We start from the raw sequence: 13,405 nt of genomic DNA on the forward strand, positions 1-13,405 counted from the left end.
GGAAACTCCGACACACAGACGGGCAGGCAGACAAACAGAAACACAGCATCAACAAGCGAGTTAGGGGGAAACAAACAGCTATGATACCCGGAGAGATTAATCTGCTTTATTGCCAGTCCTCAAGAGCAAAACAGGGGGTGGGGGGAATTCACTGTGAACAAAACTCTTAGTCGTAAAAATGAATCATAAACAACATCAGGCCCGATGTATGGTAAAAAGGTCCTTTGATAAAGTCTGTCCAATCTACGAGATAAGATACGCTAGTGAAACTTTGCTCACAAACGGTTGGCTTCAGAGCACTCAGGTGAGATGACACAGAGGTGGATGTTCTTGTAAATGAAAGTGTCAGCTGCAGGATAGAGTCAGTATAGATCTGGGAAGTGTTCGCCATGCTGTGGACTGCAAGTCTCTGCCTCTTCTTGGCGCCGTCCATCCTTGGAGCTCCGGCAAACAAACAGAGACAGAAGGTGCTGCTGATCTCCTTTGATGGATTCCGGTGGGATTACGACCGTGATGTGGACACCCCACACCTCGACAAAATGGCCAAGGACGGAGTCAAAGCCCTGTATGTGACACCTCCTTACCTCACTATCACCAGTCCAACACACTTCACCCTCTTGACAGGTAAAGTGTTTCATTTTCTACCACAGTGCTTCCTGTTGGCAGGGGATCTGCATATCATGGCGGAATAGGAAACTGCTCAGAATGTACTTTGCTAGGATTGAAAAAAAGCCAGGGGAAATAGGAATTAGTTGTAATTGAATGTCCCAGGGTCCAACAGCTTTTATAGCTGAGTAAGATAATTATGCTTGGATGACTGAGGGAAGAATTTCCTCCTTCTTTTCTTATTTTGACTCTCAAATCATCAGAGCCAGCTCAAAGAAATTTAACTTCCTTGAAATTAAATTCTTCTAATCTCCAAAGTTGGTCATAAGACCTTGTCCAAAAGCTTCATGCCACTCAGCCCGTTAAGTTGATAGAATTTTTAATGTGAATGTGTCACGCTGTGAATAATGAGTGCGAGCAGACTGACAGTGATTCTCTTCTGTAGGCCGCTACATTGAGAATCACGGGGTAATCCACAACATGTGGTTCAACACAACCACCACTGAGAAGAAGCCTTACTATCAGACTCAGTTTGTGAATGAGTGGTGGGACAATGGCACTCTGCCTATCTGGATCACAGCGCAGCGGCAGGTCTGTGCAGAACAATTCCCATCTTATCCCTCTGAGACATTGTTTTGCAGTTTGCAGCAGTAGAAACCATTCCTCTTGACAAAACACCTATACAAACCTGCTGAAAAAAAATCAGCTTCTGTAAAATTGCCTTAAAACATAATGCAAATCCAAAACCAACTGATTTGATTTCTATGTATGTTGACCCACAGTACACAGATCAACCCCTGGCCTGCTTTCAAACATGTCAAGCACATGTGTTATATTTATATGTGGGTGTTAATGTGTCTCTTTCCTACCCTTCCAGGGCCTTAAAGCTGGCTCCCTACACTTTCCTGGAACAGCTTCCAGTTACCAGGGAGAGGTTGCTATGGTGCAGGAAGTGGAGCCAATACTTTACAACTACAAGAATGAGACTGCTTGGCAAGAAAACGCAGACAAGGTGATGGAATGGTTCAGCAACCAAGATCTGGACTTCATATCCCTTTACTTTGGGGAGCCAGACGGCACCGGTCACAGGTACGGCCCCGACTCCCCGGAGCGACAGGAGATGGTGAAGCAAGTGGACCGCACAGTGGGCTACATTCGATCTTCTGCCGAACAACACGGGCTGAACGATAGACTGAACATCATCATCACAGCAGACCACGGCATGAGCACGGTTTACCGAAACGGTCTGGTGGAAGAGATCACGCTGTCCAAGATCCCGGGGTTCTCGTTCAGCGACCTTTCCTTTCACCTAGTGGACTTCGGGCCTTCTGGGATGCTGTTGCCTAAGCCAGGCAAGCTGGAGAAGGTCTACCAAGCCTTGAAGGGGTCCCATCCACACCTCCATGTGTTCAAGAAGGAGGAGATGCCAGAGCGCCTCCACTTCGCTAAAAACGATCGAATCCTCCCCATCATTTTATGGTCCGACCCTGGATATGTAATCAACGGGGTGGGTTGAAAGATAGGAGTAAAGATTCTTTGTCATATCTTTTCTTGGTCATAGATGGGTTGTTTGACACCTGGAAAACTGTGGAAATATAAACTACTTACCCAATCAGTTAGAAATGATCAATCGTATCCAACCAAATGCTTTCCCTGACATCACTGACTTGGGTTTAGCCAAAAAAGCAACGAGTTGGAAAGTTAAAACCATAGAAAGATCTGCAGCAGGAGTTTTCCGCCCGCTGCAAATACTATTGATTTACCCTTTAAAGTGAACAGTCACCTCAGGTTGCCATTTGTGCCCATCAACGTGCCAAGCTACAGAGTGCAGTTTAAAAGCACCAGCAAAATGTGAAAACAGTACTACAACAGATATTATGAATATCACTAACTGAATATAAGGCAACTAAATATGCACTGATAAATAGCCAGATATACAATATTCACATGCCCCCCAATTTACCCTAGATATATCCTCAAGCTTTGACTACAGAAATAGTTGAATTACAAGTGGCCTTTTGCTAAAATGGTGAATCTGGACTGCAGAAAAAACCAGCAGTTAAATTCTAATCTTATTATATTACAATTTCAATCAAATGGATTTGCATGTCCTCGGGATAATCCAGGCCTGGCTGATGACATGCAGTGCTCTAAAATGCTTCCTAAAGCTATTCAGGCCTCTAAATTCAAAATTTGCGTTTTCATTAATTCACTCCACTGGGCGGTGACTTTGCATCTGAATATGTCAGTCAGTATAGAGAACCCTCAAGTCTTAGAAATGATCACAAAAGTGTCTTTAAATGCTGAATGAGAGGAAAATAATCAGTCGTGTGAATCCACGGATAAAACATAGATGGATAAAGTCTAGAGGTTATGAATGGTTATGATAATGATTGCATGATCTGACTCTTTATTCCCCCAATTTATGGCCACTTAAACTCCTCTTAGTTTGATCTGAGGGAAGGATAAGCGTGTTGAAGCTGTTACATAATTGCTTTGATAAGGGTGTTCTGCATGCTGATAGTTCTATCACATTTTGTTGGTGCTTTACAGAACATACAACTATAAAGTAATTTACCTTATGAGTGTTATATAAAAGTGTACATTTTATAGATTATCCTTTAGCCAATCCCTTTAGTTTATAGAAGTCACAAAGAGAAAACAGTCCTTCATCCTACAGTATGGAAATGACTCTTCTCTTGGACAATACCTCCCTCTGCTGACTAAATAAGAGCAAGCCATTATGGGTCAATTCTGCTGCCATTACTAACATCACTGGCTTAAGAGAGTTCAAATCTAATTGAATCTAACAAACTGGGTCATGCATGCTATGTGATCCATCCCTCTGTGTCCTTGCAGTATTTTCCGGTTCAGTTCAACAAGGGTGAGCACGGCTTTGACAACGAAGACATGGACATGAAGCCCTTCTTCAGGGCAGTGGGTCCAGCATTTCACAAGAACCTGGAGGTGGGGCCCTTTGAGACAGTGAACATCTACGCCTTGATGTGTCACATCCTGGGCATCCAGCCGGAGGTCAACGACGGCCACCTGAACGCCACCAAACACATGCTGCTTAGCAGCACTACTACTCAGGGTGAGTTTACATCAGGCTAATGAGTCTCTCCCTGTGGCCGCAAAAGTGTGTCGCTCCAACACCTGTTCCTTCATTACTAGGCCATTCATCCATCACTTCCGACTTCAGATGTATGTCCAAATCAGAGCCACTGTAGGTTAAAAGTAGAAAGTACATTGAGGATTGCTTATGGTAACTTTGGAAAGATGTTAAGATAGGAGGTCTTAACTTAGGACAACAAGTGTATTTTAAATAATAGATAATGCTGGAGATTTTCTATACTTTCTAATTGTCACAACAAATTCAATGAAATGACCACAATCAACAATTTGTGGGTTTACCTCTCAATATTCTCTACATTTCATAAATATGGTCAGAGAGTTTGTGATTTTCTAAAACAGTGGTTTTGTGTATTTTTCAGCAAACCTTACTCAAGCAGAAATCATTTGTGTATTTGTTGGGGACTATTAGTAGATTAAATGCTGTAGTATTGTCAGCAGGACATCTCTGAAGGCACCAACAAATAGTTTAAGGAGGAGATTTTAGTGTTTGGGCCATGCAGTAAAGAAGTTATTTGAAATAATTGTCACAGCACCATCATGTGGTTGGTTGACGCCATGTGGGGCCTGAATAAAGGAAGAACTTTTGTTGTGACGTTTTGTTAACCAAGGTACTTTTAGGGGGAAAACTGAAAAGAAGGAAAATAAAACTAAGGTCCCATACAATGTGTTTATATCAAAAAAGAAATTTAAAAAGATGTACTTGGAATGAATGTGATCCCTCAGTAATGTCTGTTTTTTTTCTGTTTTCAGGCAAAGATGTGGATGTCGTGAAAAATGTCTTCATTGGACTGGCAGCAGTAGCTGGATTTCTTGTTGTAGTTTTTATAGTAGTGACATCCCAAGCATTACTCAATAAGCGCAAGAACAAAAGGTAATGACTGAGTAATTTGAACTATTTCATTCGTCGTCCTTGTTTTTCCTCTGAAGGGCTAAGCAATATTTTGTTTTGTTATCTGATATTAATATTAATGTTACAATATTGCAACGGTAATCAAAATCACGTTATAATATTTCAAATAATTCCACCGTAATGATTGCATCAAACCAAAATCCATACTACTTATTTTGGTTTTGTTTATAAAATGATCATCAAAAACACAACAAAATAACAATTATATCCGATTATATTTCTTTTTCTGTGTTTCAGGTCAGTAAGTTCAGATCAACTTCCGGCAACGGAAAAAACACACCAAACTACACTTTGAACACCACACCAACAAATAAAAAACAAAACAGAAACATGCTGCTACACTCTGTCATTGACAAACAGCTCCCTGCTGGAAATTCCTTCTGGGTATTTCGTTTTGTATCCCATGTGAAGAAATGCACTCTGAATTGCACAAGGATCACAAGAGCAGAGTTTTGCATACCATTTTGTTAATATAATGTTTGTTCAAAAATGGAGAATGTAAGCAAACAGAATGAGTTATAAGTCATTTTATTAAATTCATGAAATAAGTATCTGCTTATTATTTGTTTATTGTGTTTAGTGTTCTATTTAGCTGTTTGATGCAGTGACTGACTGGACGTATCGTTATCTATCTCTTTCACAACATGTTGTAATAAAATGTTTACATCTACTTATGGTTATGAAGTGTCTTATATTTGTGTAATACCGTAAGTTGCCTTGAAAAATAGCACTCATTGCCTAAACATAGGCCCATAATACAACAAATTATGGTAATTGCTATTTTATAAGATATTTTAATTGCTTTAAAACAACAAACAAGTAAGAGAAGAATGCAGCACAAAAAGACAAGTATATGGCGTTTAATTAAAAAACGATCTTTAATACGATCTGGCTTGAAAAGAAAGAAGCAATTATATGATCACTTCTACTTTCATTTACATTAAATGAATAAGTGTTTCGATCAGAGAACGGTGGCTGTCGGGGGACACATTTAAGCAAACACGTTCTCAGTTGCCCGCCTCTCTTGGAGTAACACGTGTCAAGCTATGCACGGAAACAGACCACTTCCTGTTACAACTTTCAAAATAATATTATTTATGACATCTTTGTGGAAGTTGCACGATTTTTCTTTCAGTTATAATTTTGAATCAACATACTTTGAAACATACTTTGAATAATGTATTGGTTAGTTTGCTGGCTAAAGAAAAGTGACATTGTTGAAGTTAGGGATAGAGTTATTGTTTATATTACTTTTATAACAATATTTATTACACTATTTCCCAAAAATATTTTTAAACCATCACAATTAACAAAGTAAGACCAAAGATAAACTGTTCATAAATGAAAACTGAGTTAGTTTTCGGACGAGATGGATTCGAATTTCCAGACAACCAACTTCCTACCTATTGCCCTTATTTATCCGGGGACTGGGTTACTTCTAAATTTGCTATTTATCACTGTTTAATTGATGGTCCTTTATTAAAGCATTTGCTCCTCATTGTGTTTTAAAGTTATACACATTATTTATGTCTATATGTGTTTATATTGTTTTATATACTTATGTGTGATACTGATAATATTGCATTGTGTTGCAAAGTACGTGATCCCAAATTTGGAATTGATTTTGTTACAGTAGTAGCAGATATGCAGTACTAAGTCTATAATTGTCATTCATTGTACAGGAGTAAAGAAACACACATTACAAAAATAAGTACTACTATGTGTAGTCATATCAAAAGTAGAGCAGTATATAACTGTACAATATTGAAAGTTTACATTATAATTTTGGTGGCTGTGTGCTGTTTAATGTGTTCGATTAAGGGGGAAAAAAACTTCTTTCACTATAAGAGCTTTATTTTGAAGGACACCCTAGGCACATCCGGTACTGTCCGAGCGTATTCCGTTTAGCTGCACGCGCCTCTTGTATGATAAAGGATTCTTACTCGGGGCGAAGGCAGACATGGAGGAGCTGAGCGCCGTGGGAGAGCAGGTCTTTGATGCGGAATGCATTTTAAACAAGCGGCTGAAAAAGGTCAGAGCTGTGAAACAACACAAAACTTTTAGTCGCGGTTTTTCTTCTTGTGGCTGTTTACAAAACGTTCTTCCGTTCTTGGTTTTTCTTCCAGGGAAAGTTGGAGTTTCTCGTGAAGTGGAGGGGATGGTCATCCAAGTAAGTACAAGTGGAGCTGTGCTCAGCCCGAAACAATGAAAACAACAACAACGTGTCGCTTGTTGCTTCCAGTTAAATTGGTCGCCAAACCGTTATTTATTATAAGCGAATAACCGAGTCCTGATAACAGCAACCATTCGATTTCATCACATTTGGTTTCTGAGGGTGCTTTTGTACAAATACAGCTCATAAATTCTGCCCTTACATTTGCTTTCTTTTGTTCATAACACCTCAAATTTGGGAAGTTAGCGGACAACCAAAGCAAATACGTTTACGGCTAAATTATTATTCGGGTTTTACACACTTCCAATTTAAACACATCATTATAATATTTTAATATTTTTTCCCTGAGTTTAAACAAGTTATTTGTGTATGATCCGAAAACCAATCACTCTAATTTGCGATTACTATTTGATATATAATTTATAACCATGTTATATATTGTTTGTTACATAACCCCGCATTTTACTGTTATTTTCTACTGCATTTGTATAATTCCTTTATGTTGGTGCTTGCAAGGCTCCACTCTGCCTTCATTTCTTGTCACTTGCCCTTTCTGTTCACTCCACATTGTTGCTGTAATCCACCATCAATGCACACTGTTGCCTGCCAGCTCCATAGCTTTCTGTTAGAACCACATCCTTTGTGTGTGTGTGTGCGTGCGTGCGTGCGTGCGTGCGCGCGCGGAAAGGGTGGGGGTTGATTATTTCACTGGTGACTGCTGATCAGAATAGGCTATTCAACAACAAGTGATGAGGAAAAAGGTCATTACAAATAAACGTAGTTCAAACCAACTCAAGAAAAAAACCTGTGGACTGGTTTTTAGTGTGTTTCTGTAGTTAATTGAGTATTTATTCAAATTGTTGTACATAAAAGTGAGCTGAAATGCTGATTATTATCTTAACAAAGAAAGGAGATTAGAGTTCATAGAGAAGCCACACTTGATTAATTTAGTACAGTGCAGGTGCCACCATGAAACAACTGAAAAACAAAGTTATTTTTGCTCTCTAAAACAAACTCAATGCTTTACCATTACATAGCTACATACAAAGAGAGAACACTTTTTTATTTGTATCATTTCCCAAAGAAGTTATAACACTGCTTTGACCTAAAAATGATCTTTCTACCTGGTGTGTTTATGTTTTTCTTCGAAGAAGAACAATCTGGTTTTCATCATTGAGAGGAAAATAACTGAAATCTGAATCTGATTTAGTAGCTGTGGGAGGCAAGTCATAAAATACCGTCTGTCGCTGAAATAGTCAAACTTTCCTAGAAATTCCCCACATATTTCTGTAAAAGTAAAACTTTTTTTTTTGAAGAATTGGCAAAATGATCAAAAAGCTAGTTAAATTTGTACTTTTGAAGAGGAGTTCAAAACTGACCCTCTTTTGGAAATACTACAGTGCAAGCCAGGCGCTGTTTGAAATGGATGTGATTGTCAGATTGTCTATTTAAAAGATGTTTTATTCTGAGTGGACTTATTCTGTCGATTCGTCATGTTTTTCATCCTAAATTAAGAAACACATTTCACACAAGTGCACATTTCTGGTAAATACAAGATCAACTGCGATTATTTTACATAAATCAACTAAAGAAGACTGTATTACTTGAGGACAGCCTTATTTACCAAAGCGTGATAGATGAAGTGTTGCTCTGTTCTGAGCTAACTTGAATGGTCTTTCTCAGCCTATCCTAAAACAACTTTTCTCAGGTACCATACTGGCGGCCTATAGTAAGCTCTAAGTCTATGAGTCCTCTGTTTTCTGAATAATGAACACGGTCTTTTTCTAGGTTCCCTGCTGAGGTTTGACAGTCATTTCAATGTAGCTGGATCACCATGGTTCTGTATTTTGACTAACACTCTGATCTGTAACACTCTTGTCAATGTCACAGACACAACAGCTGGGAACCCCAGGACAACATCCTTGACCCAAGACTGTTGGCTGCGTTCAACAAGAAGTGAGTTTCCTTATGGAGACATTAAAACACCAATGAGTTCTCTATCCTTCAATATTAAATTCAGCTCTGTAACGCTCAAACGCGCACTAATCCAACACCAAAGTCATTCGATTACCGTACTGCTCACTGTACTGTAATCTGGAGTCTTAAAGGTGTTGTAGCTTTCACAGTGCATGACTGACTGTCAACACTCGTTCACACACTACGAGATATTTTGACAGGAGGAATCCCTGATAATACAGAAGACCCCTCTCCCCCAGGTTTCCCATGAACCCGTGTCTTGTGCTATCATTAACTGTAGCTCCCCGACAGACTCCCCGTCCGACAAGTCTACATATTCACTTAATGCTAGTTAATGTTTTCGTTGGCATGTTATTTATGGGAAAATAGCCTGTTTGCACATCTCTTTGCCAGCTATTTATATGGCTATGTGCACATCGTTGGTCCCTGTTGCAACACATGGCAGCACATACACATACAAGTGACCCCTGCTCCAGTTTTCCCCTCCCCAAAAACTGTCAAAGACATAATCAGGGCTGGAAAATCATTGTGATCCTTCAAATAAACTCAATAAAGTGCTGTTTTTCTTTAAACTAGTGTGCTATCGTATTGCTCAATGTTTTAGTCATACTGAACAACAAATTTAATTAATCAGTACACCAAATGTGGAGAAAGGGCATTTGCTGATTTTTTTGTTTTTGTTTTGTCTTCTAGAGAGCAAGAAAAGGAACTTCTTATACTTAAGAAAGGAAAGAGGCCCAGGGGACGACCACGGAAAATTCTAGTAAGGACAAATCAGAGCAGAAGATCATTAATCCTTTGTCGGATTAATATACAGTAGCTAACATTTGTTTTTTCATTTAGGAAAATGTGCCTGAAGCTACAAAATCAAGCAGCTCTTCATCTGGCTCATCATCATCGTCTTCCGATTCCTCATCCTCCTGCTCCTCCTCTTCATCCTCATCAGAGGACGATGACGATGACAGCAATGTCAAAACAGCGACCCCAAATATCAGAACAAGAGACCTTCACCCTGTTCCTCAGAAGAAGGCTCAGATCGTCGTCGCAAAACAGGAGCCCCCAAAGAAACGAAGTAGGAAACCTCCGTCCCCTGAAGTGAAGGAATTTCAGCAGAACAAGGGCCCTCACAAGGCCCTGAAGGCGTCCAAAGATGCAGATCTACCAGGAGCAATCAAGAAGCCTGTTCACCCAGCCAGCTTCACCTTCATGGGTTTTCATCGGGGCTCGCCAAGGGACACAGTGGGCAGTCAGAACAAGAGCTCTGTGACTCAGGGAGGGGCTGTTAAAAGCTCTGCAGGATCAGGGAGGTCAGTCCAACCCGCCTCCCTCTCCCTGAATAAATCCAGCCAGAGCAGGAATGTCACTGAGGGTAAACTGTCCATCTCCAGCGGGACAAGTCTGGATTTGAAAGCAGCTGCTAGTAAATCAAAAGGGGTGGCAGCATTGAATTTGAATACATCCAAACACCTCATTCAAGGAACCACTCAGCATACACTAAGCTCCCCCAAAGGACAAAAGAAAGCCCAGGCCCCTGTGTCAACACTGCAGCGGATACCCAATTGCAAAGCGGTGGCTGCTTTGCCTTCTAAAAGTGCCTTGTCCAATCATAGTTCTGGTCCTCAGCCACTCAATCTTCAGAACAAACTGGTGAAAAGCAATGATGCTCCTGGAAATGTTACAGCTCCAGTATCAGGCCTGAGAAATGCAACACATCCAGCACGGAAAACTACTGTCTTGCAGGATTATAATCCTCCAAAGAGTCCTGCGACCCCTGGAAGACTTCAGGCCAGGAAGAGCCAGCCTGGGGTAGACAAGGTCAAGGAGGCGACTGAGATCCAGACACCCAGAGTCCAAGGCAGGTTGGCGAAGGGCAGTGTGCAGAAATCCTCCACAGAGGTCCAGATCCAGCAAGAACGATTGGCCTCCAAAGACGGCAAGAAGGCCAAAATTAATGAGATGAGCACGGGTGAAGAGGAAAGTGGCTCCGACACGGACCACGATTCTTCTTACGTTGGACAGGACAGCTCGGTAACGATCCAGAACCAGGACTGGAAGCCCACCCGCAGCTTGATAGAACATGTGTTTGTAACAGATGTCACTGCTAATCTAGTTACTGTCACAGTCAAGGAGTCGCCAACCAGTGTGGGCTTCTTCAGCAACTACTGACAGGATTCCAGACACTGTGAACCAGATGGGCTTTGAAAGCAAACGGGGGTTTGGGGGGTTCTGGAGGAATTTAGATAAACCGTTGCCGAATTCCTGAAGAATGCATCAGGGACCAGGGGTTAATTTGCGCTTCATCTTCTTTTAGTTAAAGACCAGTTTTTTAGGTTTAGAAAAAAAGAGAGATCCGAATGTGAGTTAACTGTTGTTATTATTTATTTGTCTACAAATTGTTCAAGAAAAAGATGGTGGGGACAGGAAGATGTCCAAAGAGGTTGCAAACGGCGACATTTTGGTCTCGCTTGACAATATCAAAGACGCTTTTTTGTTTCATTCAGTCCAAAATTGGGTTCTGGATTAAAATAATGTTGATCTTTTAAGTGTCAAGATGGAACTCCAATACTCGGTGTAGGTTTCTGAATCTATGTCTCTATGTCCAAATGAAGAATTAAGGAAAGCATATCCTCTTTGATGGTTAGCACACATTTTTTTCATAATGTGTCAGTGGTGTTAACCCATATAAATCAGTAGTTATTGTAAAACCTGTTTTGAATTCTTAGTATAGTTTATTTTTATAACATTTCATAAGTTAGCTACCTCTTTATTTTGACGTTTTGCTGCATATGTATACGTTTCTCGTGGGATAGGAAGACCTTCCCCTGCAGGGTATGCCATCATCGTGTCCACCTAATTGTTTTATATAGTTAAAATCGGTCGGACACTTCTGTATTAAACTTGGGTTACTAGCAGCAACCAACGGCTTTATTTCTGTGTAGGGAAACTCCCATCAGAACAGCCTCTGAGCTACACATGGTGTCAAACTATTATTGCCTCAAAAAGAAGTTTCATTCCTCAGTGCTGCCAGTTTATCAGCCCAGTTTTACAAATGAGCTGAAGCAACTGGGGAGTAAGATACAGTATCTGTGTCTCTCCCCCCCCCAGTGTCTCAGATAAGACAGTGAGGTTTGCTCTTCTGTCTCCACATCAGTACTGTCCTCCATTCACCGGCAACTCTAATCTTCTCAGACTTGTAATGAATATGGACACAGCCCAGAGAATGAGTGCTTGTGTTGACATGGCAGGCTGATCATGGACAGTACACCTGACAATGCCTTTCCCCTCACTCCGTCAGGGCTTCCCATGAGCCTTTGAGGGCGCTGAAGGCTTCGAATACCACTGTGGGAAATGAGGGGTGTGGACAGTAAACCGCTCAGCTTTGTTTGTCGCTAACCACAAAACACCAGGTGTCATAGTGTGTGATGCGGCTGCTGTTTTGAAATTGTCGATGACTGGAACACAACATTTGGTTATTTTTCTTTTTCCTCGCAGCTGCAGACGTGTCGTTTCACCCGCCTGCATGGGCTCAGGAGCTGCAGGCCCGGCCCTCCAAGAAAAAAAAAAAGAAAAAAAAGATCTCTATCTGATGTAACGGAAAAGAAACCACAACAATGTGCGCTACTTTCTGCTCCCCAGAGAGGAGTTCAGCAACAAAGCACTTCGACTGAACTTCTGTGTAATCCTGCTCTGCAGACTGTGCCTTTTTTTCTCTCTCCAAGACTAAACACAAAGGCATTACCCCAAAGATAGCTAGAATTTCAGGTCGTTCAATAAAAGGAGTACCCGTAGAGAATAGAGAGCGGACTGTTTTTCATGTCTGTATAGTTTTGAAACAAAAGAAAAAGGAAGATTTATCAAAAATATATAGAACAGACACATTTGATGCCTTATTGAAACGTGAAGATATAAAGTAGATTCTATTCAGGACCAGTTGAAAACAAAAAAACTTAAATTCCTCCATTATATATTTCTTTCAAAGTCAACGATTTCATGAGGCAGTAGGTTAACTTCAGTTATTTATTACTTCCAGGTAATAGGCTATGGGGTAATGCACGGTGTTTATATGAAAATGTTTTTCTTAAATAATGAAAAAGAACAAATTCTGCATAACTGTTTCCAGTTGTGGTCTTTTTTATGTTATGTTTACTTTAGATCTACTAACCATCTCAAAGGAATGTTGTTCTCCTTACAAACTATTTATTTCAAATCAAGAGCCTTTCAGGGTAGGACGGTGTCATCAATCTTTGTATTGTGCCACTTGTCAAATTGACTAATAAAATGGTTCAACCTTACGTCTGATGTGTGTTTTTATAATGCAAAAATATGATTAAATGTGAGGCATTGCTGCTTTTCTTTGCATTATATGACTCTACATTGAATAAATGTACAGTTTTGGACTGTTTTCAATTTGACAACTCCAAACTGGACTCATGCTATTGGTATTTTCTTACATTTTACAGACTTAATTGGTTTAATACAATTTATTTTGGTAGTGTTCCACATAAATTTAATTAAAAAACAGTTACTTTTGAGGTAGTGACACAGCTAGGCTAATGCTTTAGATTGTACAGTTTGAGGTGCCCTTGATACTGAAAATCCTAGGA

At 40.2% G+C, this 13,405-nt stretch overlaps 2 protein-coding genes across 2 annotated transcripts; both read left to right on the forward strand.

The window, feature by feature from the left end:
• The first annotated feature begins 264 nt into the window (after nucleotides 1-264).
• Nucleotides 265-5,284, forward strand: LOC134878405 (ectonucleotide pyrophosphatase/phosphodiesterase family member 7-like). Its single transcript, XM_063904429.1, has 6 exons — nucleotides 265-624; nucleotides 1,052-1,197; nucleotides 1,484-2,113; nucleotides 3,466-3,700; nucleotides 4,492-4,612; nucleotides 4,889-5,284. The coding sequence occupies exons 1-6, from the start codon at nucleotides 390-392 to the stop codon at nucleotides 4,944-4,946; spliced, it is 1,425 nt and encodes a 474-aa protein (XP_063760499.1). The 5' UTR covers nucleotides 265-389; the 3' UTR covers nucleotides 4,947-5,284.
• Nucleotides 5,285-6,595: 1,311 nt separating this feature from the next.
• cbx2 (chromobox homolog 2 (Drosophila Pc class)) lies at nucleotides 6,596-13,093 on the forward strand. Its single transcript, XM_063904666.1, has 5 exons — nucleotides 6,596-6,683; nucleotides 6,778-6,821; nucleotides 8,715-8,780; nucleotides 9,495-9,564; nucleotides 9,645-13,093. The coding sequence occupies exons 1-5, from the start codon at nucleotides 6,612-6,614 to the stop codon at nucleotides 10,965-10,967; spliced, it is 1,575 nt and encodes a 524-aa protein (XP_063760736.1). The 5' UTR covers nucleotides 6,596-6,611; the 3' UTR covers nucleotides 10,968-13,093.
• The last annotated feature ends 312 nt before the right edge of the window (nucleotides 13,094-13,405 follow it).

This window comes from Eleginops maclovinus, chromosome 16 (assembly GCF_036324505.1).
Source record: "Eleginops maclovinus isolate JMC-PN-2008 ecotype Puerto Natales chromosome 16, JC_Emac_rtc_rv5, whole genome shotgun sequence".
In the NCBI taxonomy this organism is placed as follows: Eukaryota; Metazoa; Chordata; class Actinopteri; order Perciformes; family Eleginopidae; genus Eleginops; species Eleginops maclovinus.

Bases quoted from the DNA above. Each gene is read 5' to 3' on its own strand.
- LOC134878405 (XM_063904429.1), top strand. From the start codon at position 390: ATGCTGTGGACTGCAAGTCTCTGCCTCTTCTTGGCGCCGTCCATCCTT. The intron at 625-1,051 runs GTAAAGTGTTTC...TCTCTTCTGTAG, and splicing joins ACACTTCACCCTCTTGACAG to GCCGCTACATTGAGAATCAC. The intron at 2,114-3,465 runs GTGGGTTGAAAG...GTGTCCTTGCAG, and splicing joins CTGGATATGTAATCAACGGG to TATTTTCCGGTTCAGTTCAA.
- cbx2 (XM_063904666.1), top strand. From the start codon at position 6,612: ATGGAGGAGCTGAGCGCCGTGGGAGAGCAGGTCTTTGATGCGGAATGC. The intron at 6,684-6,777 runs GTCAGAGCTGTG...TTTTTCTTCCAG, and splicing joins TAAACAAGCGGCTGAAAAAG to GGAAAGTTGGAGTTTCTCGT. The intron at 6,822-8,714 runs GTAAGTACAAGT...TCAATGTCACAG, and splicing joins TGGAGGGGATGGTCATCCAA to ACACAACAGCTGGGAACCCC.